The sequence below is a fragment of the Drosophila tropicalis genome, unplaced genomic scaffold (genome assembly GCF_018151085.1).
Source record: "Drosophila tropicalis isolate 14030-0801.00 unplaced genomic scaffold, ASM1815108v1 contig_694, whole genome shotgun sequence".
In the NCBI taxonomy this organism is placed as follows: Eukaryota; Metazoa; Arthropoda; class Insecta; order Diptera; family Drosophilidae; genus Drosophila; species Drosophila tropicalis.
This window is the reverse complement of record NW_027173176.1, coordinates 956,717-982,655: the sequence shown is the minus strand read 5'-3', so window position 1 is coordinate 982,655 and position 25,939 is coordinate 956,717. Positions and strand designations below refer to the sequence as shown.

Here is a 25,939-nt window from a genome sequence, read left to right as displayed (position 1 = left end):
CAATGGCAAGAAGAGCAAATTGTTGTATTACTTTTCTACTTGAAATGCAAAATCCCGTCTGACACTTTAAGTCAGAGTTTGGCCCCTCAGACATCTGGAAGGATTTGCCATGCCATCGTTGGGGGGCATTTCACCTTTGCCTTTCGAAGTAATTGTGCAGCGGTAAGAAGGATGGGCAGAATGAAATGACATCCAGGTAAAAATGTATGCCTAGCTTATGAAGAATGGCAACAAGAAAGAAGGGAAACCAACTGAGCAACAGAGCAGCAACAACTCTAACTTCGTCTTCGTCGGCGTCACCGTCTTCGTCTAACTGGCACTGGCACTGAAACTGACTGTGATTCAGCCAGGCGTTGTAATTGTGGAGGAGTAACAAGTAAATGGAGGCTGGAGAATGGGCTAAAAAACCACCAGGAGTAGGTAGGACCACAGCAAATGCCCAGCAACTGTCAGCAATGGGCGACGGACTGACGTTGGAACGGTGGAGGTTTTTTTTGAGGGCGTGTAAAGGCGAAGGGCCTCAAAAAGTTTGCTGTTGAGTACCTGTCATGGGTCTAGCACCAGCAACAAACATTTTGCAGTGTTTATTCTTTTCAACGTCATTTCTTAATTTATGTGCCAACAGAAAAAAAAAAGTAAGAAGGTAAAGAGAATGAAACACGAAGACGACTACAAGAAAAAGGAGGCTGAGGAAAATATGAATGCGAAAAGTAAACAATGGCGGCATAAGAAAAAATTCTTTCGCTTTTTCTTTTTTTTCCTCTGTTATTTTTTTGCATTTCGTCGTTTCTACAACTTTAAGAAAAGAACTCACTTCACTTAAATGGGCGAAAAATCTGAAAAGTGGAAATGTGTGAAAAGTTTCTCACATCTCAAAAATGGCCTCGACCAACACGTTAAACAGCCAAAAAAAAAACTTTCAACAAAAAAATAATAAAAAAAAAAAAAAAAAACGGAAAGAAAAACTGGAAAGAAAAAATATGGCAAGAAAAAAGAAGTGCCACAAAAACCACATACAAACAACAACACACACAGACTCTCAGTCTCTCTCTCTCTCTCCCTCGTTCTCTGTTGCCAACACCAACACATACATATTCGGCTTGGGGTAGGACGAAGATGGGAATCCTGGCTAAGAGCATTACAAAAGCTGGTAAAATATTACCATAACTGTGGCCTGGTACCCAATGGCATCTGTGTGGCTTCGTATTGTAGTCGATTCACAACTGTTTCTGTGTGGGCGTGTCAACCGCAAAAGACAAACCCCAAAGTGTTAAAAAGTGATTTGTGATAGACTAACGGATATCCTTGACAAAACAAAAACCAACTTACGAAGACAATTGAAATGCTAAAACCATCCATAAACAAGACAATAGAAATTGACAAATGAGAAGGGACACACGAACCTTCTCTTCTTCCTAAACCTTCTTTTTTTTTTTTGTTTCAATTTTTCGTATACTGTCTTGTATAAAGTTAGGTTTTCTTCATAGAAATTTGACAAATGAGTGAGAAATGGATTTTTTCTTGATATAAAAGCAGTCGCATATACCTCTTATTTTAGACTCTCAGAGAAAAAAGGATGCATTGAAGCCTCTTTGGCCTATAATTTATAACGCACAGGTAGAAAACCAGCATTCAGATATCAGAAAAAAGAGACAGAGACCAAAAAAAAAAATCAAAAAATCAAAATAAAAGACTTTTCTTGCTTGGCCTGAAATGACAAAAGAGATTACTGCCAACCATTTGTGGCCCCTGAGTTTTGCTTCGGGTCATTAGCAAGATTTTCGTCTTCTTAGTGTGGTTGGTTTTTTTCTTCTTTTTTTTTCGTTATGCTCAGTTTTCATTTCGAATTTCTAATTAAAGCTTCAACAAAATCAATCACATTAAATCAACAAAAAAGTGGGTACAAAAAATGTCATAAAAATCATCAAGACAGAGTCAACAACGGGAACGAAAAAGCGAATGAGGCGGCCATCGAAGCGGTGGGAAGTAAAGAGAGAAATCGAAGAAAACTGCACATTATCATTATATTAATCAGAGTTAGGACAACACGTTGTTGGCTGCATCACTTTCGATTGATAACCCAAGTTGAAGCCAAAGACCGAGACCAAGACCGAGACCAGACCGCATCCAAAGACGCAGACAGAAATGATGCTCTATCTTGTAGAGCTCTGGCCATGGCCCAGAAAAAGTATGCTATATATATATATATATATATATATTGCTTACTGATTTTTTACGAGCAACAAGCAAACGACAAGGACAACGACAACGACAACGAACGACAAAGCTCATCAACTTGGGAGACGACCTGCATGTCATTAAGCCGCCACAGACAGATGGGGGGAATGGATTTTTGGTTTTAGATATATGTATGTATACAACTTCACCACCCCCAGCCCTCAATCCCATAATCATTCATTTCTTTGCGTTCGTTTTTTTTTTTTTTCTTCTTGTTGAGACTGACAATCAGTTGAGTTGAAATTGGTTCGGGTTGGGTGGCTCACGATGATGATGATGACTCCGATGATGACGTTGAGCAAGTGAGTTTGCTTTTTTTTCCTTCTTTTTTTTTTTTGTGTATTGTGTGAAGTGGAGATGAGATGAGTTTGATATGAGATAAATGAAGTAGGTATAATACAGCTTGGACAAGTTGTTCTTACGGTTTCCCACGAATTCAAGTTGTCTTTCAAGGCATGACAAATTGAGCAAGTTTCAAAAAAGGTCGCATAAAACTAAGGCTAATTAGCATAAGAAATGTTCGTAAGTACCTAAATATAATCAATTAAACAATGGACCTTAAAGCAGGTGTTTCATCTGATTAATAATCATGATAAAGTATGTAAAAACAGGGGGATCAATTCTCTGATTTAACGTCAATTGTTAATGGTAAATGTGTTTAAATTGGTTCATAATAAAAAGCAGAATTTATCACTTTATTTAGAAAATAGTCTGACTTATTAACAAGAAAAACTCAATTTATTTGCGTAATGAAATATTTCCTCAATACTAATTTCTGATAAATCGTTGATTTTTTATGCCAATAATAAATAGATAAATATAAATTCCTCAATTCCTCAATCAAAGTTTGTTTGCTAGGAACTTTTGCATTTTATTCGCATAAATTCTGCATAAACATTTAACTTTTCATTTTTTGATGGTTTCGCGCCAAGAATTTGACAGTGATTTCTTTGGTTCTATTTTTTCGTTTGCCCTTCCCTCTCACACGCTTTTGTCATGCCACAATGCACAAATTAATGGCCATAAGCTGGAACTGCTGTTGCTGTTGCTGCTGCTATTGCTGTGGCTGCCACTTCTGTCACTGCCGTTGTTATGGGGTCTCACTTGGGTCTCTGTTATAATTTGGGGTTTGCCTTTGTTGTCGCTGCTGTCGCCGCTCAAGCATAAGAAAGAATAATGATGAACAATTTGGCTGGCGCTGAAAAGTATGCTATGTTAAATGTGCTTGTAAACTACTCGCACTTCTCTCACCATTTGCCGCCACCAACTTCTGCTGGTCTTTTGCTCATGTTTATTATTGCTGCCGCTGCCACTGCTACTGCTGCTGATATATTTGCTGTCATCAATTTGTGTGACACTCACTTATGCATTCAAATTATGCGGCATTATTCAAAATATTAACTTGGCAATCATAACACACAAAACGAAATTTCCACATCTTAGACGAAAATTATAATTTTCTTTAACAACTTTGGATACCCTGTATACACAGATTATGAATATGTAGCATGAAACCATTATTTTGCACAAGAGGGGCGAATAAAAGATTAATTATTACAGAAATGTGCACAAAACAAGGCCAAAGGATTGAATTGAAACACTGTTATATTGTTTAAAAGCATCGAAAAAGGCCTCAAAGATTTGATTTATTCGAAAACTGAAATGTCCATAAGGTGACAAACGAAAGATAAAATGTTGAGACTTCATGCAGATCTATTGCTCATTCAAATAGCATCGTTTGTGCTTGGTAGAGAGCAACTTCTAGTCGACTTTATGTCCCCGCTTTTATTGAGAATGTTTTATTTCTTTCTTTGCTTACCCAAGTTACTTAAGGGAATTCGAAGTATTCCCCCAAAGCAAATGCGACTGCGGTTGGTTTTTCATCTTTTTGTTGTGTTAGAAAGTTTATAAAAATTAATTTGCTGGCGGCCAAGCATTAATATATGGCCAGAAGAGAGATATATATATGTATGTGTCTATGGTGTGTGTGTGTGTGTGTGTGAGGGGGACGGATGAGGTGAAATGTTATGATGCCGCGGTAGGTTGAGAAAATAAACAAAAAAATTTAATTTTAATTCACTTACAGCGATTAAATAATGTATAAGTTAAGCGACCCAGGAAGTTTACACAGTGAAGGACAACAGCAACAGGAAGAGAAACAGGAACACAACACGTGACAGTTGCCTGTTGGGTTTATAAAATCATTTTGATTGATATGCCAGGCACGTAGAGCATTTACTTGTTGTTGCCATTGCCGTTGCCTTTGTTGTTTTTGTTGCTGCTGATGTTAAACAGCAAATCGAATTATAAACAGTTAAATTGGAAAATCATAAACCATCTCACTTAACCGTTTAAAGTTTATAATCAAATCGAAAAGTTTCTAAAGTAGAGCTTCAAATTGATAAGAGCTTCAAGAATCTTTCATTTTCTTATAATCTTCAAGATTAAAGTTGAAACAAAGTTTAATGCATAGATCCTTAGACTCTCAAAATACACCGAGAGTGAAGGGCTAAACAAAAAAATTGAATAAAAGAATAAAATTTTGGTGGTAAAGAAATGTGAAATTTAGTTTAGCTTCTTTAAAAGTAGTTAATTGTGGCAGATTTGGGACAAACAAATCAACTGAATTAGGCTTTATCTTTGACCTTTAACATGACCCATAAAAGTATGCTACATATATTACATGCAACAGAAATTGACAATCAAAAGTCTATAAAACATCGTTGATGTTGGCATTAAGCTATATCCTTCTTATCTTTCTCAGTCTTATTTTCTCTCAATGTAGAAACTGTAAATTGAATTCCATTTTTCCCTCATATTGCTTAGGTTTCCCCAACTTTCTGGCATTTAAGCCTTTTTATTTTTTTTTTCTGGTGTTCCTTTGCTATTCGCCCCACTCGTAACTGGTATCTGTGCGTAAAGGGCGTTGCTCCTTTACCCGTTTTGGCTCGTGTGATGTAAATGTAAATCTATTTTAATGTATGCAGCAATTAAAAATACATCAGTCCTCTTTGGAGCCGTTTGACAGGCGGTGAGCCAAACTGGAAGAGATGGTAGCATGGACATACTGCTTGTTCTTGCTGGTGGCCAGCTCATTAAATTTCATTCTGGCATTTTTCTTGTCAAATATTTTGGTTTCGTTTCTTTTTTTTAAATATTTTTATTGAGCACTTTTATGTAATGATTATGTTTTTACACATTATACTTGATGTGTATAATTTAAAAATGAAAAAGTAAGACAAAATAATAATAATAATGATGATAATGAAATACGAAAAGTGTGTTAAAGTGTTTTTCAAATTGTTCATTGTCCATTATGACAATAATAATCATAATGATAATGATGACGATGACGATTATGGTGATGATGATGTCATTCATATATGCACTTTAATTTACATAAAGACCAACACGTGTTGGCGCCCATTGAACTGACATCCGATCCCATTTTCCTTCTTCCTTTTTCCTGTATTTATTGCTTGCTTTTTTCCATGTTGTTGGTTGTTTCCCTTTTTGCTCATTTTCCTTCATTTTCTCCTTTTTCCACTTGTTGTTGTTGTTGTTGTTTTTTGTTTTTGCTGCCTAATTACTCGCTCAAAGTTCATTAAATGGCTGTCTGTCACCGTAATCAGGCTAAATTTAGTCTCCACACATATGCAATTCATTAAAAAGGAAGTATGTGAACGAGTACTCGTCGACGCCCGCACCCGACACCCAAAGCCCGACGCCGGCGTCCTCTAATTGCGGCAACTTAAGACCCCACTTAAAAAGACCTCCACCTTCTTTTGCTTCATCCATACTCCGCATAAGATGCCATAAAGTACAATTAGATGAGCTTGAGTTGCTTTCCTTTTAGCCAGACACCAAGTGCTAACTCGACAAGTGGAGGTATATGATGACGTATTGCCTCCCGTGTAGTTACTTTTACTTACAATTAGTTAGCAAAAAAAGTTTAGTTCAACTAGTTTAAATGGGAAAAACTTTCAACTTATATACAAATGTCATTCGAATAGGATTTGTTTCAGATTTCTTATTACCTTTAGAGTTAAGTCTTCTAACAAACTAATAGAGGTTCTCGTTTGACTTTGATTTGGGCCCAAAAAAAAAAGTATACATACCTATGTACATATATCATATGTGTATGAGCATTCAAGAGGCTTAGGCCAATTTGTCTATGATTTTTTTTTATTTTTGGTCTGTGCAGTAAATCGCATTTGTAATAAGCCCCAGAGAGACACGAGAAACGGCCAAAGTAGAGAACAAAAAAAAAGGCAGAGTAAGTAACATACTTATTTTTGGTGTTGTTTTTGCTGTGAAAAAGATTAGAAGGAACCGTTCCAGCTTGAGCTCCTTCTCTTATTTCCAGCAGCTTGTTGTCTTTGCATAATTTGAGACTCTTGTCATGGTGTGTTAATCGTCGTTACCAAGGCAAACAATCAAATGAGGGACACGCCTTGAATGACTGAATGACTGACTGGCTGGGTGGCGGTCCCTCACTCACTTACTCACTCACTCATCTACTTGCTAGTTGTCCATGGTCAGAGACATCATAATCGACAACATTGTCAGACCACCAGACACCAGACGCCGCTCCTTCTATCTACTCGGTGCTTAATTAGCATTAGCCACTTGTTGCACATATTACGCTTGAAGGAAGGAAAGAATGTCTGACCAACTAAGTTACTAACCAAATGAACGGAGGGATGGATGAACACTCCCTGTTTGGTAATAATAGAATTGCATTTCCACGTGCCTGACATTTTCTTGTTTTCTTTTTAATCACATTTACCTACTTATTATTTTCAAGGGACACTAACAAACAGATCAAAAGTCGTAATGAAATTTCTACAAATATGAATAAAAAAAAAAAAAAAACATTCTGCTCTACAATTTTCGTTTTCTGCCCCATTTTGTTTCGTTCCATATGGGCCCGAAAAATTCACTTGAACTTTAGCCCTTGTCATGCTTTTGCCCTTTTGTTTTTCGAGTTTGGCGTTTGGTTATACTCTTCAGGGCGAGCCCGAATGGGTATATTAGGTATTTCAAATGGATTAGGGCTGATTTTAGAAAGTAAACAGAAATGATAGATATAACTCCCGAGTAGAGTATCTTTAGGTCGTTGTTTCTGATATTTTTTGGCATTTAGCAATTCTTTTGTGTGGCTTTGTGTTATTTTTGTTCTTTCTTGTTATTCTTGGTGCTGCTGCTTCTGTCGCGTTCTATTCCCATTGATTTATTTATTGCGCATACGCCGCATTGGCCCGTTTGCTAAATATTTTATTGCTGTTATTATTGATTTGGGTTTTCGTTCATTTTCAGTTAGCTGTGTGGCTAAAACTTTCGCAACAACAATAACAACAACTACCATAAAACAAGAAAAAACAAAAAAATAAACTTTTTTTGGACACATTTGTTAAGATGAAGGCAAAAAAAAGACCCATGGACAATGTGAGGAAAGGAAATGTGTGGTGGAATAAAGCCAATAAAAAAAGCGTGCCAAAGCAGTAGAGAATCATTAAAATTAATTACATAAACCAAAATGTGCCGCTGGCAATTAATGTTCCCCACCCACTCCAACCCAAAACCGAACCAAAGGAAAGCACACCCAAACAAGGTGGTTTGATTCTCACTCACATACGAAGCGTTGCGCCATTTGCACCACACAACAACAAAGTAATTTCTATACTCACACTCTCCTCTCTGTACTTTTGTGTTTACACGTGCCACGCCCCCTGCACACCCACTCAGACAAACACACAAACTCACGCACACACGTACAAAGACAATCAAAGTTGACAATAATGAATACTTAATAAAGCGACGGCATTAAAGGCAAACCAAGTTTGCCCCAGCGGAAGGCGACAAAAAGACCAAAGACCAAACCAAAAACCATGTCCAAAATGTAGAGAAACTGAAGGTACCAAACAAGAAGGTTTTTTCCAGGTTGCGGGCAAAGTTTTCGTTTACCTTTTTCTTGTTGTTGTTGTTGTTGATGCGGTCTTGGGCAGCGAAATTTCATTTCAATTATCAACACCAACACCATTTAAGTCGACTTAATTTTGTAAGTTGCCAGAGTCCTCTGTCGGATGTCCTTTAGTCTCTTTTGGTCTTTCCTTCACTCTCTCTCCCTCTGTCTCTCTTGCACTCACTCTGAATGTCTTTAGGGTTTTGTCTTTGGTTTCATCTCTGGTTCTGGTTGTTTTAGTTGGTTTTGGTTATTTGGGTTCTCAGGTGTTTGGCTGTAGGCTTATTTGCCTCGCATTTCCTTTGAATTAATAACGCATTTATCTAGCAACAGATTTTCAAGGATTTAATTACAAAATTCGAGTAGATAAAACAATTGGAATTTGCGCACTTGGCATTATCATATAACCACCCTAAAAAAAAACTCCCCTCCTCTACCATTTACCATCTTCCTACAGCGTGCGTGCTTGCGCGATGGATGGTGTGTGCGTGTGTGTAAAACTCATATTTAAAATCAAAAACAATTTACGCTTAATTTGCTTTTTGCGCTTTGCATTTTTAATAACATACAATTTGCGTTTTTGCTCTATCATCAACAATTTTCTAGTATCCCTTTCCCTTGACCCCTACCCGCATTTAGCTTTCCTCCCATTTTTCATGTCTTTTGTTGGTGTTGGTATTGGTATTGGTGCTTGCTCATTTTGATTTTAATTAAAATTTATAGCATTTTCAACATTTTACTAAAAATAATAATAATGCAGATAGTTCATTCATTTGCATCAGTATCTATCTATATTCCATGTTGCTGCTGCTGCTGTCTATGGGGGTTTTTTTTTATTTTTATTTTTTCTCTTTAATCGCAAATTGATAGAGTTGCAGAAACGAAAGCGTTGCTCTATTAAATTAACCATGATATTAAAATTGCAGACAAACAAAAATAAAGAATATATTCGATGCATTTCGAAATCAAATATTTAACGAATCATCAAACCATTAAAGACAATTATCATGGAGGGAGATTGGCAGGTTCTTCTGAATGGAGAATATTGGGCAACTAGCAAAAATTTTACATAACTATAAATAAAATTCTACCAATAAATCACAACAGACCGAACATATATAGGTACTTGTAAAGCGAAAATAATGAAATCTTTATCTCTTAAGTTTATTAAGATAGTTTAAAAGTTGATTGTGTTTTTAGAGGGAACTCGAGATCAATGAATAAAGAAAGAAAAATCCATTAAAGGCGTTTTTGCATAAACCATGTGTTGAATCGTTTCAGTTAGTTTAGATTAGTTTTATGCTCCTTCATTAGTTTTTTTCATTTAGTTTGTTTCTTAGCAATAATGACAGATGGATGATACAACTAATAATAAATTCCAAGCGAAAGGCACCTTAAGAGTAGACAACAAGTTTTCTTTTGGTTTATTTATAAGCAGAACTTTGAAACATTATATTAGCACAAAAAGCACATCGAATGCATGTAACCATTCATCATTTAACCATCCATCAAACTGTCAATAACCCGTTCTAATAGCATTTTGAACTTTTGTTTTCATTTTACTTGCAGATTATCGAAACGCATTTCTAGGATGACAAATTGAAATCTGAAATTGTAGCAGAGCCATGAAATGTATGAACCCTCGCAAATCGAAAATTCTGTTTGAAATGGATCCTAGTCGTAGTAGCCGTCGCCCACCCCCCCCAAGCCTCCAGTCCCCGTGGTCCCAGTTCCAATTTTGGTACTGGTTGTAGTAGTCCTAGTCGTAGGTCCTTAGTCTTTAGTCTAGTCTTTGTAAGTCAAAGTATATGCTGATAAATGCCAAATCAAGTGACAACGATGTGAAAATTGCTGCACAGAGGGAGCAAGGAGAAGCAAAAGGATGAGGAGCAGAACGAGACGATAGATAAAAGAATGAGACGGTTTGTTGTCTTGGGGCCTCCCCAAAGCAATTGGCTGAAACAGCTTCACAAATCGTTGATATCAAATATGTATGTATGTATGAGTATGAGTCCGTAAGTGTGTGTATGAATGTGTGTGTGCCTGGCGGCCATGGCATTTCTCTTCGTTCATTCGTGTTGTATTTTGTTTTTTTTTTTTTTTTTTTTAACTTTCGTCATTCAACTCGCGGCATTTTGTTGCTCCGGTTGTGGCATCAAGTGAATCTATTTTAAAGCCTCCGCCTGCCTTTTGTGAATTCAATTTGTGCCTCTAACTGTCACAAGAAGAAGATTTTTTTGCTTGCTTTTCGCATTTTTTTTTCTCTTTTCTTTTTTGATGCCCAAAGAATTAAATTCCATGTGCCAATTTTGGGCTTTTCTCCTCTTTTTTTTCTGGTGGTTGATTCCAATTGTGTGGAAATATGTCAAAGGAGGAACCTTTTCGCCACCCCTTTTTTTTCTCTCCATGATAAACGAAACCACAACAAAAAGAGGCAACACAACAACCTAAAATATATCTATATATACTTATATCCTATCGCGAACAAGTAAAGAACATACAATAATTTGCTTCAAGCCAAAGCTGACATTGATGAGATTTTCAAACCAAGGCCACAAAACAGCAACAAGGCATGAGAAGTTAAGCGTATATACATATATATGTACATACATATATACAATGTCAAGACTGACTGACAGATGGGGTAACGCTTGGAATTCGTAGAACAATATCTGAGGTACTACTACTTTAAATATATGTACGAATAATGTGAGAAATATCAAATAAGAGGAACATTAAATGAATTCAAATCGTATTAAAAGCAAGGATAGGTATATGGCTGACATTTCTTAACAATTTTTTTCGAAACAAATCTCATGAAATATATGGTCTTTGAATTATTTATTAATTTCCATTAGTATTTATATATATTTCATTAGCATTTAGAGAGCTAAAAGCTTTGGATAAGTTTTCCTTCAATGTCATCGTAGTCGAAATGAAAGTGTGTGTGTGCGTGAGAGTTAAATAATTAACTAACATTTAGTTGTTCAGGCAAGCTGCAACTGCAATATAAGTAAGTCTAGCCTCCCCCCTCCCCCTTCCCCAAAAAAAAACCCACATATACACATATATATATAGAAGTAAAACTATTTGATAGGCGAATATATATTTTATAGATTTAATCCATACTAAAATTTTGTGTATTCATGTGTGTTTCTGTATGTCTAAGCTAAGCTGCTTGAAATGCTTGTAAAGTGTTTTCTCCCGGCATACAAGTAACAGTTACTAAATAAGCAAGTATATATATTAACTAAGACCCACACACACACACACATACACACATATAAACATAGTTAGATAGCAAGACGTAGAGAGAGACAGACAACAGCGAGCGAGCAAGCGAGCAATAGAAATAAATAGAAAGAGAAGAACAAGTAGAAGGAGATATGTAACCAAAAGTGCGCAAAATTGTGTTGACCATGAGCCCCGCTTTTGAAAGTTTATGTCAGACGATGTTGCCATAGAGAATGAGACATAGAGAATCACATGACATACCTATCTATTATATAACCAGTTCCCAACATCTTCTCACCCACATACGATTCCATTCAGAGTGCAGCATCGTAAATTAAGCTTTCAAAAAGAAAAATGTCACATACTTTAGTGTACTTTTGGTTTTTCGACATCATATAAGTAGTTACAATTTGAAATTTCACTCGGTATACGTAATAAGATAACCAACATGACAAACAACAAACACAAAAGTAGACATAAGTCAGTAAGAAAGTAAATTTAAGAACAATGTTGCTATAATTCCATATATTTGTGGTTGATGTGAACAGGAAACTATATATACATACTGAATATACTCATTAAGCTCTACACTTAAAGATTTAAAAATAAGAAAAATTTGATTTATCACAATTTTTTTTTGTTTTTGGTTTTTTTAGCTGACTCTTGTAGTAAAGAAAAACTATGTTTAGAGAAGGAAAGAATTTTTTAGAAATTTTAATACATGTATACATAAATATACATACATATACATACATATATGTATGTAAGTGAATTAAGTAATAACAAAAATATCTAAATATAAATATTGAAATGGCTCGTAAGTATTAAATGGTAAACTAAATGTTAAATTAAGTCAAATTGAATGAATATTAAACATAAAACTCAAGATATAAGATATACATAGGTGAATTAATGAGATAAATTAAGCTTATATTTTGGAAAAGAAACCCTAAACTAAATTGTTGGATTAAACAGTTGTTAAGTGTTTTAAGAAAAGAAAAAGAAAAATTTACAAAATTGTGTGTATGTGTGAGTTGAATTAGGAGTTAATTAAATTAATAGAAATATCAAATATAAACTGAACTAAGAGCAAGTATTTTGAGATAACCAAGGCTGGGAAAAGACATTGCTCGTACCTACTACAGACACACCAGATAAATGCAATGAAACTGAAGCAATGTTTTTGCCAGCCCTGTTGAAGACATTACCAAAATATTAGATATAACTGTATGTATCCAATATATACTCCTATACTAAATTACATACATACATGCAAACAAAAACAGCCATACAATAGCCACATAACTCACACGAAAATAAAATAAATAGATACAATAAAGAGCGCAAAAAAAAAAAAAAAAAACAACCAAAAAAACACAATCTATTTAAAATTAGCCAAATTATTTGTCGTAATATCAATAACTAACCAAGAAAAACAAAAACCTGTGTGTTAATTAATTAAAAAATCTTTTTGTGCATGAAGACAGAGACACAACACAACCAAACAAACAGCAACAACTACAAATATACACATATATATAAACAACAAATTGAATGAAATCAATATATTAAATGTTCTTGAACATCTCACAATAAGTATATGAAATCAAGAATGCCGTCAAAAAGAAGAGAAAACCTATAATTATCAATCAATTGTAAAACGAAAGTTTAATTAAAATGTTGCAAACAAAAAAGAAACATAAGAAAAACTACACACGAAACACTAAACCGAAAAAAAAAACCCATGAGATATGAAATAAAAATATGTATGTATGTTGAGCAAAAAAAAAAAAAAAAAAAAACAACAAACAAAACAATCTTTTATTAATGGAATGTAAGCAGATACTGGAAACTGTCAAGAAATGTTGATCAAGTTGTATTTCAATTGAATTCTAAGGGTCAACAAGGCGTATACGTTATTTGGCATTGTGGATATTATTTAATAAAACTAAAGTAGTGACTAATTCATGGATTAAATAAAGTCAATTATTGCGCATTTGGCTTTCTCTGTGGAACGGACACACACACACACACACACACACACACACACACATTATGCATGACAAATGGCAAGGATTAGCCACACGTGCCAATTGTTGCGTGTCAAAGTGCGGAAGGTTCTAGGTTTTAGGTTCTGAGGTGCAAGTACCATTGTTTGAGCATATATGTAGCATGTCATCGCACAAATACACGCAAGCTGAGAAACACACACACACACAAACGCACACTCGGACACTTTCAAGAAACAAACAACTAGACAAACAAATGGCAAATAGGGACAAATGTGCAGACAAGCAACTTGTCACTTTTCTAGGTGCGAGCTCTTTATCTCTCTCTCTCTCTCTGTCTGTTGGTGTGTGTGTGTGTATTATTTGAAGTAAACACCTTCAATTGGGTCGACAGGTCTAGTTTGAGGGGCGTGTGTGTGCCAGATGCCAGTTTTCTATTCAATTAAAATATTGGCATGCAGATGAAAGTTCTTTGGAAAAGTAGGCAAAGTACCTGACAAGGTATTACTTTGTCTTTCTTCTTTTTTTTTCTGTATAGGGCAAAGTTCAAGGTTGTGTTCTATTTAGTTAACCATTTTGTGGATATCCATTGAAAGTGCATAGCCAATAGGCAGGCAACAGTTAACATGATTGGCCGAAATACACACACACACACACACACACACACAGACACAGACAGACACACATACATATGTACATGTGACATATAAAATGAATTTTGTTTGGAAACAAAGGCTAACGAGTGTATTTTCTGCTATTTCATTCAGTTATAAAAGAAGACTCAACTCAACTCAACTCGATTCAATTGGTTTCGATTCGTTTCAACTGAATGACTCTTAGCGTGTCGCTAATCATTTATTGATGCAATTTTCCAAATTGAAATGAACTGAAATTTATGTATGTATGTGTAGCAAGATGAAAAGGATTTGAAAAGTGGCCCAACAATAGAGACAATATCAAATGATTGACAATGGCCTATTCAGTTATTGCCATGGCAGTTTCATCACCGTTAACTAATCAATTATAATTGCGAACATTTAAAGCGAGTTTTGTTTTCTGTTTCAATGTGAATTCATTATTTCGATGTGTTAATTGAGAAATGAATTGAATTGTAAAAATATAATTACAATTCAAGTATCTATTACATATATTAAAGCATAATTGCTGGCTAATGGTTGGATCACTTGACTGTGATCAAATATGTCTATAATTTCTATTCAAGTTTGGCAAATACTATTATACATATGTATGTGTGTGTTTGTTGTTTGGTGTAGTTGGCATTCATTACATAATTAGTCCCTCCAGTCCCCTCCCCTTTTATGCCCAATTATGATATGAGCTGGTGATGATTGCTTTGTGGCATTTAAATGTGGGGCTAACCATAATTGCCACCAACACTGTCTCCATTGAAGTCAATGAGGAAGAGAGAGAGAGAGAGATGCCGCGTGTGTGTGTGTGTGTGTGCCAAACATATAGCCATTGGGCATTTTCGAGTGCATTTATTTTCGGTATGTTACAGAAAATCAATAGTTTTAATAAAGTTTAGCTAGAGGCAACCATCAACCATTATCACGAGTAATAACTGAAATTAATTAAAAGTCCGCGATGCTTTTAATAAATTTAATAACAATTTTTAATTACATAAGAGAAAAAGCCACCGCGTTAACTCATTTAGGTTGATCAGTGGTTTTTATTAATATAGAGTTCCAATTTTAAACAGAAGACAGAAGGCCAATTAAGCCATTGTCAAGAGTAACTATTTAATTGTTACTTCTGTTGGGGGTTAGAGTACTTAGGTCCTTGAACCACGTTTACTATTTAATAGTATTCCAAACACTAAATCTACATGTATGTGTGTATATAGTAGATATGGCCTTGTCTTCTGAGAATCACTCAAATATATTGCCTTAAGACTAGGTTTTTATTCCCAATTCTATTGCATCCTCTCCAAAAGCTAAGCCTCTTCTCTATGTTATTCTTAACTTAGCTGGACCCACCTCGTAGCTATGTTTATACATATGTATGTTTTATTTTAACAACTCATTTGCCTATATTCGTATGTAAATTCTTAGTCAAGAACAAGTTCATGTCAGTGGCCTTGGCATGAAATTTGTATACATTTTTATTTTTATTTTTTTTATGGTTTTGTGTTCTCTGCCTCAGACGACGGCTGATTATCTTTTGTCCTTAACACAAAATGTCAAAATTTCCATAGCAACTACATAGCTTGAGCTTGAGTTTTTTTTCAAAAGGGGACAAATTAATAAACTGTCTGGTCGAGAATGATTCCCCCCCAGCTCTGCCACAAACCTCTTTCCTAGCCTTTTCAATTCTTCTTAATGATAAATCCAATGAAAGAAGGTAAAAAAAATACATACACACATACATATATATAACAGAAGTGTCCTTCTTAGCAACTTAGCTTCAAATTTTGTTGCTACTTTTTCATTCTATTCCTAGAACACAAAAATGTCATTATGACTGTGTGTGTGTGTGTGTGTGTGTGTGTGTGTGTGTGTGTGTGTGTGTGTGTATGTGTGTGTCCCTCTCAATATTTGCTTTGGACTGGTTTTGGTTTCCTGCATTTTATGTGGCTGAAACTCTATTTTGGACACTTTGGCAAGTAAAAGTTATTTGCTTGCGTTTCTTTTTTTTTTTTTTTTGGTTTTCTTTTATATTTTTCGTTTTTCAGGCAATAAAATTTTCGAGTGACATGAATTATGACAAGGAACAAGGTTGGTCCAATGAAGCAAACGATGTTGGCAACAGCTCAACTGAAAATAGTTTTTAAATTGCTGCAGTTGACCACAAAAATATTGACTGTACCGTGAATTAAGGAGAACAAATCTTCAAGTAATTAAAGTTCTAGTTCAGGGAACACAAAACGAAAAAAAAAAACAAAAATCCCAAAAACAGAAAACAATTAATTTAAATTAAACGACAATGTGACACATGTAAGCATCCTCACACTATTTATCCATTATATCAACTACTAGCAAAGTTAGGTAGGGAGAAGGAAAGTGCGCTAAACCACTTAGCCACAAGGAGAAACTTTCTCCTCAGTAGACGACATCGTGTGTGTGAAAAGTGTCACTCAAAAAACAAAAAGAAAACACCCACCACCTACCAGCAACAACAACAACAACAACAACAAAAGAAACAAAATAACAAGAGTTTTGCCGTCAAGTCAAGCAAGTCGAAAGGTTTAACTTTCGCTTCAACAAGATAGGAATCATTGACAAAGTATTGTGAACTAACTTGCCACGGATTAAAGATACATATACAACAAATTTATGAAAAGAAAAAAAAAGTATGTTTATTAAAAGAATATACTTTCAATTAATGGAAAAATGAAATTCAATTAAAAGAGATATTATAAAAACGCACGCAAATAAAAACAGAAAACTTTCAAGTGGAATTTTGTAATAATTAAAGTTATGTAAAGATTTCGTTTTGCTCATTAACATTTTTCCATGAATCTCCATGGTGAGTGTTGTCTCATTTTTTGCATGCATAGTCCACATAATCAGATTGTGTTCGCAGGAAAAACAGCATAAAAGAAAAACTGCTGAAAATTAGATTTTTCAAACGGGATTTTAGCTCTACATGGTATTCTACTACTAGCTGTTGTTTAGCTAAATGCCTGACAAATTGAATGCGATGCAATGCCAGTCAAGTAAGCTCGACGACGACGACGACTGACTGACTGACTGACTTGACTTGAGTTGAGTTGAGTGGCTGCATTCTTTCAACTCTTTTTAATTCTGTTTTTTTGGCTTTCTGTTTCTGGCACTCTTAAAATGGCTTTTCAACTAGTTTCAACTTACAACAAGACAGCCAACTGACTGACGAATGTAAAAACCCTAACAACCATACTAGCAGCAGTTGGCCAAAAAACCAACAAAAAAAATAAGTAAGTAAAAAGAATACTACTCCAACTAATTTCCTCTGAAAAGTGTGCTACACATTTTATGCAAGTGAATGAATAGTTGAAACCATAAAATTCAATTCTTGTCGTTATCAACAAGTTCTAATTAAATTTTGTTGAAATATACACACATGCACTTACCCAACTATAAACTGGTTGTAAGTCAATTGATTTCTGAGAAGAAATGTATAATTATGTACATATGTATAAATGTGTGTATGAATCACATGCTTTTGAGACACACACGATGGCTTCCTGTGTACTTCTGTTGAAGTCTCTTTTCTGCAGTTTATGTGCTGTTTCGTGTTGTCACGTCGATTTCGTTTAATTTTGATGACATCCTGAAATATTAAGAAACGACAGAATGAAATAAAATATATACATATATACATATATTTATATACATATAGACGCAAAGTTATGCCGTTAGCATTAGCATTACTTTTTTAATAGCATTCAATTCTAATGAAATCTGTTGTCATTAGCATTGAGAATGAAAAGTAATGAAAAATTTTCGTTTATAATTTACTCACCTGATGACCTTTAACAGTTTGACCTCACAACAACTGATGCGTCCCCCCTCAGTTGCAGCTTCTTTTATAGGCCCAGCGATGGCAAAGAGCGAGAGAAGTTCTCTCCCACTCTCCCACTTAGTTGCTGATCGGGAGAAAGTGAAAAATTCCGCTCTCGCTCATTTACTTATTTAGTCGCCACAGCTATGTAAGTGTGTGTGAACATGAGCGGGCAAAGGGCCAACGGTGTTTGTGTATGTGTGTGTGTTTCAGCTCAAGCCAAGCATAGCGAGAATCGATCACTTGCTGGCACCTCTCGCGTTCTGTCACCTCCCACACAATACACACACACACACATACACTAACACCGCTCACCGTTTGGCCGCTCATAACCACGCACACTTAGCTAACGCCAGTGAGAGGGCAACTACATACACATGAATGTAAGTGAGCGAGAGCAGTTCTCCCGATCAGCAGCCAAGTGTGTGAGTGACAGTGCAGTTCAGTGGGAGAGAACTTCTCTCGCTCTTTGCCATCGCTGGGTCTATAAAAGAAGCTGCAACTGAGGGGGGACGCATCAGTTGTTGGAGCTGCATTGCTGAGTGAGGTCATCAGGTACGTAAATTATAATTTTTATTTTTTTATTTAATTTATTTTTTTATTATTTATAATAATTTATTATTTTTGATATTTGAATAATTAATAAAAATTACGAAAAATTAACAAAAATTAGAAAAAATTAATCAAAATTAAGAAAAAATAGAATAATTAACAAATAACTAGTAAAAATTAACGAATAATTAAGAAAAAATTAGAACAATTAAAAAAAATTACGAAAAATTAAGAAAAATTAAAAAAAATTTATCAAAATTAGGAAAAAATAAAAAAATTTGAATAATTAAAAATTTTTTTTTTAAATAAGAAATATTAACGAATAATTAAGAAAACATTGGGAAAAATTAAGAATAATTACAAAAAAATAGAAAAAAATAAGTATAATTAAACAAAATTAAGAAAAAATTTGAATTAATGAAAAAGTCTTAATTTTTTTTTAGTAATTTTTTTAATTTTTTATAATATTTTTTAATTTTTCGTAATTTTCTTCGGTATTTTCGAAAAATGAAAAAGTAATGTAAATGCTTAATGGCATAACTCCGATATATGTACATACATATGTATGTATGTATATGAATATAGTTTAAATTTGTCAGCAAATTAAAAATGATAGAATAATTGCGATCTCAGTCTTTTAACTCAATATTATTTAAAGAATTTAAGAATATAAGTTGGTTTTTTATTTTTTGTCCTTAGTGGTCCCGCTGATTGTGTCCAGCGTGTTTGTGTTAACTGCAACTAATGACTTTTTTGTCTGGAGGCTGCGGCAGCTGCCACGCCCTTTGCGACGGCAGAAAGGCAAGGACAACAACAGTAGCAGCAGCAATGGGGCTCTGTGTCAACGAAACAAAGCGACACTAGCACTTAAGTGCACTGTGGATGAAAATGGAGGACGTGGACCTTTCCCAGGAGATATTCAAAAGGGCGGCGGATGATGATGATTTGCCGTTATGGCCGTTTCTATGCAAATGCCAAAAGCAGGGCAAACATGGCAACATATATGCACACACACACACACACACATACGCAGCATGCATATGTACATATAAGTAATTGCAGGTCTTGCTTGCATAAAACACTTCCGGTTCATTAAACTGACGGCAAAAGGCGCCGGCCAGCACACACACACACACACACACATTTAGTTATGTGTACCTATGTGTCTTTCTGCAAGGACATACAAAATATGGACTGCACACGTAAATAAATGAACATAAAGTCAAACAACTTTTTGCGACTGTCTTTGGATGATGCTGTTTAAATTAATTTTAAAGCATGCTGGCACATATTTGCATATATGTATGTATGCAGGTCCTTGAGGGAATGCTTTGGGATAATGGTTGGCTCAGTAATCGGCAGCAAGGATGTCGCACTAACCAGCAAAGTGTCCATCCCGTCTTCCCCTATACCCTCACACTTCCACACCATCAAATAAAATAAAACTTCAACTAAACAAAAATTTGCATTCAAAGCAAAAAGACTTGACCAATAAATCTCATCCCTTGTATAATATGCAAACATTTCTTACTCTCCCTCTTCCTTTCTCTTTCTAGCTTGTTATCACTGTTTCTGTCTCGCTCTCTCTCTCTTTCTCTCTATTTCCTTACTTGTTGACTGCTCTAGATTTTCCCTAGCTAGCTAGCTCATTGCCATATGGAAATTTAAGCGATTTGTTTAACACGAACATATGTTTAATGTTGATTTTTCATTTGCCTTTGCCCGGCCAAGCGAAATGAGACTACACAAGTTGACAGTGTTTGTGTGTGTGTGGGAGCGGGAGGCAGAGACGGCGGACGAAGGGCGACAAAGTGTGGGCGAAACCAGAAAAATGGCAGAACAACCAAATCAAATGAAACCCTTCATCAAGTGCAAAACATTTTTTTTTTTTTTTGGCTAGCGACAAATGTCGAAAAGAAAAGCGCCCAGGCAAAAAGAAAAGCAACGACAGGACCAAAGTGATGGAGGGGGAGAGTGCAAGAGGTGTGAGAATAAATGGAGAACTGTATGTGAGGGGCCAAAAACGAACAATGAGGGCAACAATGAAGCATCAGGCGAAGGCCAAAAGCAAATCCCTTCCCAATTCCTAGCCGATTTTCTGTCTCTCTTATTGTCAACTGTCGTTTCTTTCCTATAAACTGTACATACACATTCAAACAACATATCGACACACTCACTCCCACACATGCACATGCTTAGACATATTTGTGGGCTTTGTGGTTTCAGTTAGTCCCCAGTCTGTGTATGTGTGTTTGTATATTTTACACCCTGTACTTGTATAAGCCTCTAAAAGGGTATGTTAAAAGAGAGCCAAAGAAAATAGTTTTTACATAAGTATCTTAACAATTTAAACTGCAAAAGCTCTCGATTTAAAGTAGCTTTCTAAGCAGATTGCCTTATAGTCCCCTCCCTTGTTTGAAACAGGGTATCTCAGCGTTGTCATCTCGTCATGCTTGAGGCTATATTTTTATTTGTATTTCTTTGCCTGAGTCTGAGCCAATGTTAAAGCCAAAAACCTGTTGAGGCTTTTTTTACAAGAGATTTTTTGCCGAATTTCCCTTAGGGAAGTACTGTTCTTTTTCTTTTCTGTCTAATACCCGCTCTGTGTCAGGCAGGTTTCCCTTCCTTTTTGGGTTTTGGACATTTCCGTTTGTCAATCACATCAAGTCATGTCGGATATGCTTGATTTGTTTTGACTGTTTTGTAAAGTTTGAAACCAAAATGAATAAATTTTATAAATCACCTGGTAAATGCATTCACTCACATGGAAATTGCATAGACTCATGTTGAAATACTCTATTTTATTAAAGGAGATAATACATATATCTTTACAGCAAGGATCAGTTGGTAAACTTTTCAAAATTTTTGAAACTCTCTTAACCATAATTTTCTTTTACTTTTTCTAACTTTAAAAGGAAATAATGAACATTGTTCGCTTATGCCACAAACAATTGACTCACTCAATATTCTGCACTTTCTGAGGTCTTTGTTTTCACAGCGAAAATTATGCTGTGAGCCAAATAAACTGAGACAGCGGGGAGCAAGCGTTTACCAGCTGAGTCAGAAAGTGACCCATGACAGTTCATGATATTGATGCCAACTGTCACAATGTCAATCAGCTGTTAATGATTGACAGTGCGGCAAAAAAACCAATTGAAAAAAGGGAAATTGGCTTATTAATATATAATGATCGGCGAACTTAAAATTGAATGGACTCTTGATAGGGATTGGGATTAACAAGCGTTGGCTACGATTAAAGTTAACCAGTTATCTTCTTTTAACTTTAGAAAAGTGTCCAATACTTGAAATTTTTGATAAATAGTGGAGTGAGGTAGCAATGAAATCCAGAGAGAGTTGACAGTGTTATTCAAATCACAGTGTGATAAGGTCCTTGAATGTTACGTATACGACAAGTAAACATATTAATTATACGACGCTTTATAAGCAGCTCTTTTTCGCCAGACAATAAATCAAAATATATATTTATTTACGATTGCTGTCTACTTAGTAGATGTGTGTGTGTGTGTGTGTGTGTGTGTGTGTGTGTGTGTGTGTGTGTGTGTGTGTATAGGAAAAGCATTAACAAATGCCGTTTCTAGAACTTCAAGTGCGTGTCGTGTCTGCGCGTTCCTTTTGCAATATTCATAAGCGTGTCGGTGTCTCTATTCCGCTGTCTGTGTGTATGTGGTGTGTGTGTGTGTGTGTGTGTGCCCGCATGTGCCATAAACAAATATTTATATTTGTGCGAAATGTGTTGGCGTTGTCGCCATGACGGGCTCCACTTTCTTTTTCCCCTCTTCCCTCAAACTCTTCTTTGCTCTCTCACCAAAATGTTGTTGTTCTTGTTGTTTTTCGGTTGGTTTTTGTGGCTGCCTCTTATTTTGCGGTTTGTTTGGCGGGTTGCGGATGATGGTGACGATGATGGCAGGCAGAAACGTCGGCGGCAATAACAAAAACAAATGAAAAAAATGAAACCAAAAACTATTTCTTGGGAATAGACTTTTTTAATACCCCAAAAAACAAAAAAAAATATATACTATATACATATATCTACATCTACGCGAACTTGCATTATAACCTACCACAACTCCGCCAAAAAAAGTTCATCATTAACATACATACAAAGTTGCCACACACACACACACGTACGCACATACGGGACTTAGTTGCAACCATTTCGTTCCGGTACGTCAAACAGAATTGTGGTTAATTATAACTTCAATGTAGATTAAATAAAATTTCATCTATTCTTATATACCCTTCTTGCCAATCTTCCGTTTACAGATAGCAAAAAAACAAAAACAAAAGTATGTACATTCATTCATAAACTGAATAAATTGAAAATTCAATTGCACTTGCATTTTACTTGCTACTTTATTATAAACATAAAAATTCTTATGATATATGTGGAAATTTTAAAGAGGTTAGGGATTATAATTTGCCTTTGGGATATAGTTTCTAATTAAATTGGAAGTCAACTGTTATTGCCAGCTGATTACATATTGAATTAAATTAACGCCTGATTGGTCACACACACACACACACACATTAATGAAACAGAACACAGCGAGAGGATGTATATACATATGTGTGTATAAACATCCTGCAAGCTCAATGGCTGAATAACCAGAAACAGCAATTCAAACGATTGAAGCAAACATTTGACACTACAACACAACAACTTCATTTGCTGCGACAGCTTGAGGTTGATAGAAGCACGTTTCTAGCAGGTGAAGAAATTTAATTTGGTAGTCCCTAAACGGCATACACACACACACACACACACACATGTGACTTTTTGGCCTTACATCACCTTAATAATTTTTTTTCTTTTCTAACAAGAAGAGTAGAGGGATTCGTGATAGCCCTAATTATGTATGTACCAGCCACACAAGTTGCATTCACGAGGGAGAGACAGAGAGAGAGTCAGAGAAACAGAGATGTAAGAACACTATCTGCTAGTCCATTCGAAATGTAGTACACAAATGTTTGCAATTATCTTTAATCGACAAGGACGAGTCTCCTGAGCGGACAATAGGTACATGAGTATTAAATTTAACTTTAAACATTACCCAGAAATTTTGTTGGAATTTTCTTTCAGAATTTAACTATTTTACAGTTTAACGAGATTTTATGAATTCTTTATATTTATTATTGCTAGCAAAAACAAATACAAATATGTGTAATGAAATTTGTATAATTATTATGTCATTATATGTCATTTATTTTCTGAAAACTAAAACAAGTTGCGAATTACAACTAGATAAAGCGAGATGGAGAAAACAAAGTTTACCCAAAAGGCGTCTCCCCCTATAATAGCAGATAGATTATTTCGTTTGATTTTCGACAAAAAACATTTATTTAAAACATATGCAAAATGCTAACATAATATTACAATACATTGATATTGGTTTTTTGTGCACCATATAAGTGTGGTTAAAAGATAGGTAAATACAATAAGCAAAAAAAAAAACAAAAAATTCAATTTGTAGAGTGGAATGTGTATTACACACAAGATTTCTTGTTCTCTTAAGCTTTAAATGCCCTAATGAGCATAGTCACCGATTTACGTACATCACCCATCCACCAAATGGATGTACGATATCCTGGAAACTTTATGGCACATAGATCGCTAGAATAAAAAATTATAACAATTATTACTTGAATTGTTTGAGCGTGCATTTTGCTGGACTTACCATGAGTTTTCAAAATCTTGTTGCTTGGTATGCCACCAGAAACTGATATAACAATTGGATTTCTTTGCGCCTCTTTGCATTATGGAGAATTCACTATTCTCATGTTGCCGCATCCCGTCGCCAGCATCGCCCGTGTACTTTCCGAGCGATTTTAATTTATACCTATGCTGACCGCTATCCACAACAAAATTATCGTAGCGAGCATAGCAAGTTGTATTATCAAAATCTACGACATGGATGTACAACTCATGACGACCAAGGTTTGTGATTATATGCAAAGGCTCAAGGCCCATCCAAATCTGTTTATCCTCATAGTTGAATCCAGTGCATTGGAACTGAAAGTCCAACATAAAGGCAGAGGAGGAATACTGAATGTGACGTGATTGAATCGGTAGCCAACCGGATGCAACAAGACCCTCAACTTCTGGATGTGGTGTAAATTTATCATCTTTTTCGATTCAACATTCTTTTTTGGTTCAAGTTTTTTGGCCTCATTTTGACTTAGTTTATTTGTTAACTCCCCAATGGTCTGTTGTAGAGCCAAATTTTCGGCTTTAGATGCCGTAGCTCCCGTCTGTAGATTAATATTATTTTGTTTAAGCTGTTTGATTGTATTTGTATAGCTATTTATTTTAGCTTTGGCATCCTTCAGAAGTTTTTCTGCCTGCCTATCGTCCTTCTCCTTCAGTTGGGCTTTGCATAAGGCAAGCAGTTTCTCATTTTCGTGGAGCTGTTCATCTTTCTTTTCGATTTCCGCTTGTAAATTCTCAACAATAGTTGTTTGTTCCTTAATAATGGTCTCTTGTTTGGCCAATAGCTCAGTTTTCTCTTTAAGTTCGGCTATCGAATCAGCTTTTGTATGATTACTTGATGCCAAGTCCAGTAGAACAATTTGAGCATCTTTACTATCGATTATCTTTTTCAATTCCGCGATATGGCGATCGCGTGCAATGATTTCAGCAACATGGGGATTCGAAGGTGATCGGCTCATTGCTTCGACATTTCGTATATGATTTAATAGATGTCCCGTTCTGGCTTCGGTTTCCTTTAATTGTCCTTGCAGATGGGCCAATTGAATATCTTTGTCACGCAGAACGGCCTGTAGATCATTCAATCGGGATGATGACTCATTCTCATTATTATTTATATTGCCATTGTTGTAATTATTGTTCTTACAGAACGCAATGGACATTTTCAGAGCGGCAATAACCTCGTCTTTATCTTTAATCTTATCGGCAGCCGTTGACACATTCACTTCTAGTTTGGCCAACTGAATTTCCAATTCCTTTATTGTCGATTTATCCTGTAATGCATTCTGTAGTAGCAATTTTATTTTCTTATAGCATCCATTGTTGCAATGAAAATCCAAATTCCGCATACTCTCACATAGCTATAGATATAGATTAGAGTTATTAATCACCCCCAGTCCAGTTTTTTCGATTTACAGAAAAATGCCGAATTGCATTTACATATGTATGTATCTTTGTTTACTCACCACGTTTCCATCCGAGTCGGAGGAACTGCTCGTTGATCTTTGCATGCTTAATTGTTGATGTAAATTATTATCCATAGCTTATTATGGCATCTGGGTGAATGGCCCCAGGAAATGGTAGAGAAAATGCTATTTTAAAAGCCACTGTTTCAATTTAAATATTGGTGTTATTGCGGAAAGTAAAAGATAAAGCAAAAGAAAGACGCAAAAACAACCGAAAAAAAAAAAAAAAAATCCCCTCTCCACAATGAAG

The 25,939-nt window shown here is 35.4% G+C and overlaps 3 protein-coding genes across 3 annotated transcripts in view; 1 reads left to right on the top strand and 2 right to left on the bottom strand.

The window, feature by feature from the left end:
- sNPF-R (short neuropeptide F receptor) overlaps window positions 1-11,858 on the top strand; it is a 38,258-nt gene extending 26,400 nt beyond the window's left edge. The window contains exon 3 of the mRNA XM_068292511.1: window positions 9,773-11,858. The gene's annotated coding sequence lies outside the window, so the exon portion shown is untranslated. The remainder of the gene's footprint in view (window positions 1-9,772) is intronic.
- LOC137579259 (ADP-dependent glucokinase) overlaps window positions 1-17,699 on the bottom strand; it is an 84,647-nt gene extending 66,948 nt beyond the window's left edge. The window contains exon 1 of the mRNA XM_068292970.1: window positions 17,516-17,699. The gene's annotated coding sequence lies outside the window, so the exon portion shown is untranslated. The remainder of the gene's footprint in view (window positions 1-17,515) is intronic.
- Window positions 17,700-23,835: 6,136 nt separating this feature from the next.
- On the bottom strand, window positions 23,836-25,933 carry LOC137578866 (uncharacterized). Its single transcript, XM_068292468.1, has 3 exons — window positions 25,690-25,933; window positions 24,195-25,584; window positions 23,836-24,130 (listed from the first exon to the last, which is right to left on the bottom strand). Exons 1-2 carry the CDS (start codon window positions 25,762-25,764, stop codon window positions 24,463-24,465), a joined length of 1,197 nt encoding a protein of 398 aa, XP_068148569.1. The 5' UTR covers window positions 25,765-25,933; the 3' UTR covers window positions 23,836-24,130; window positions 24,195-24,462.
- Between the last annotated feature and the right edge of the window lie 6 nt (window positions 25,934-25,939).

Bases quoted from the DNA above. Each gene is read 5' to 3' on its own strand.
- LOC137578866 (XM_068292468.1), bottom strand. From the start codon at position 25,764: ATGGATAATAATTTACATCAACAATTAAGCATGCAAAGATCAACGAGC. The intron at 25,585-25,689 runs GTGAGTAAACAA...CTATATCTATAG, and splicing joins CCGACTCGGATGGAAACGTG to CTATGTGAGAGTATGCGGAA.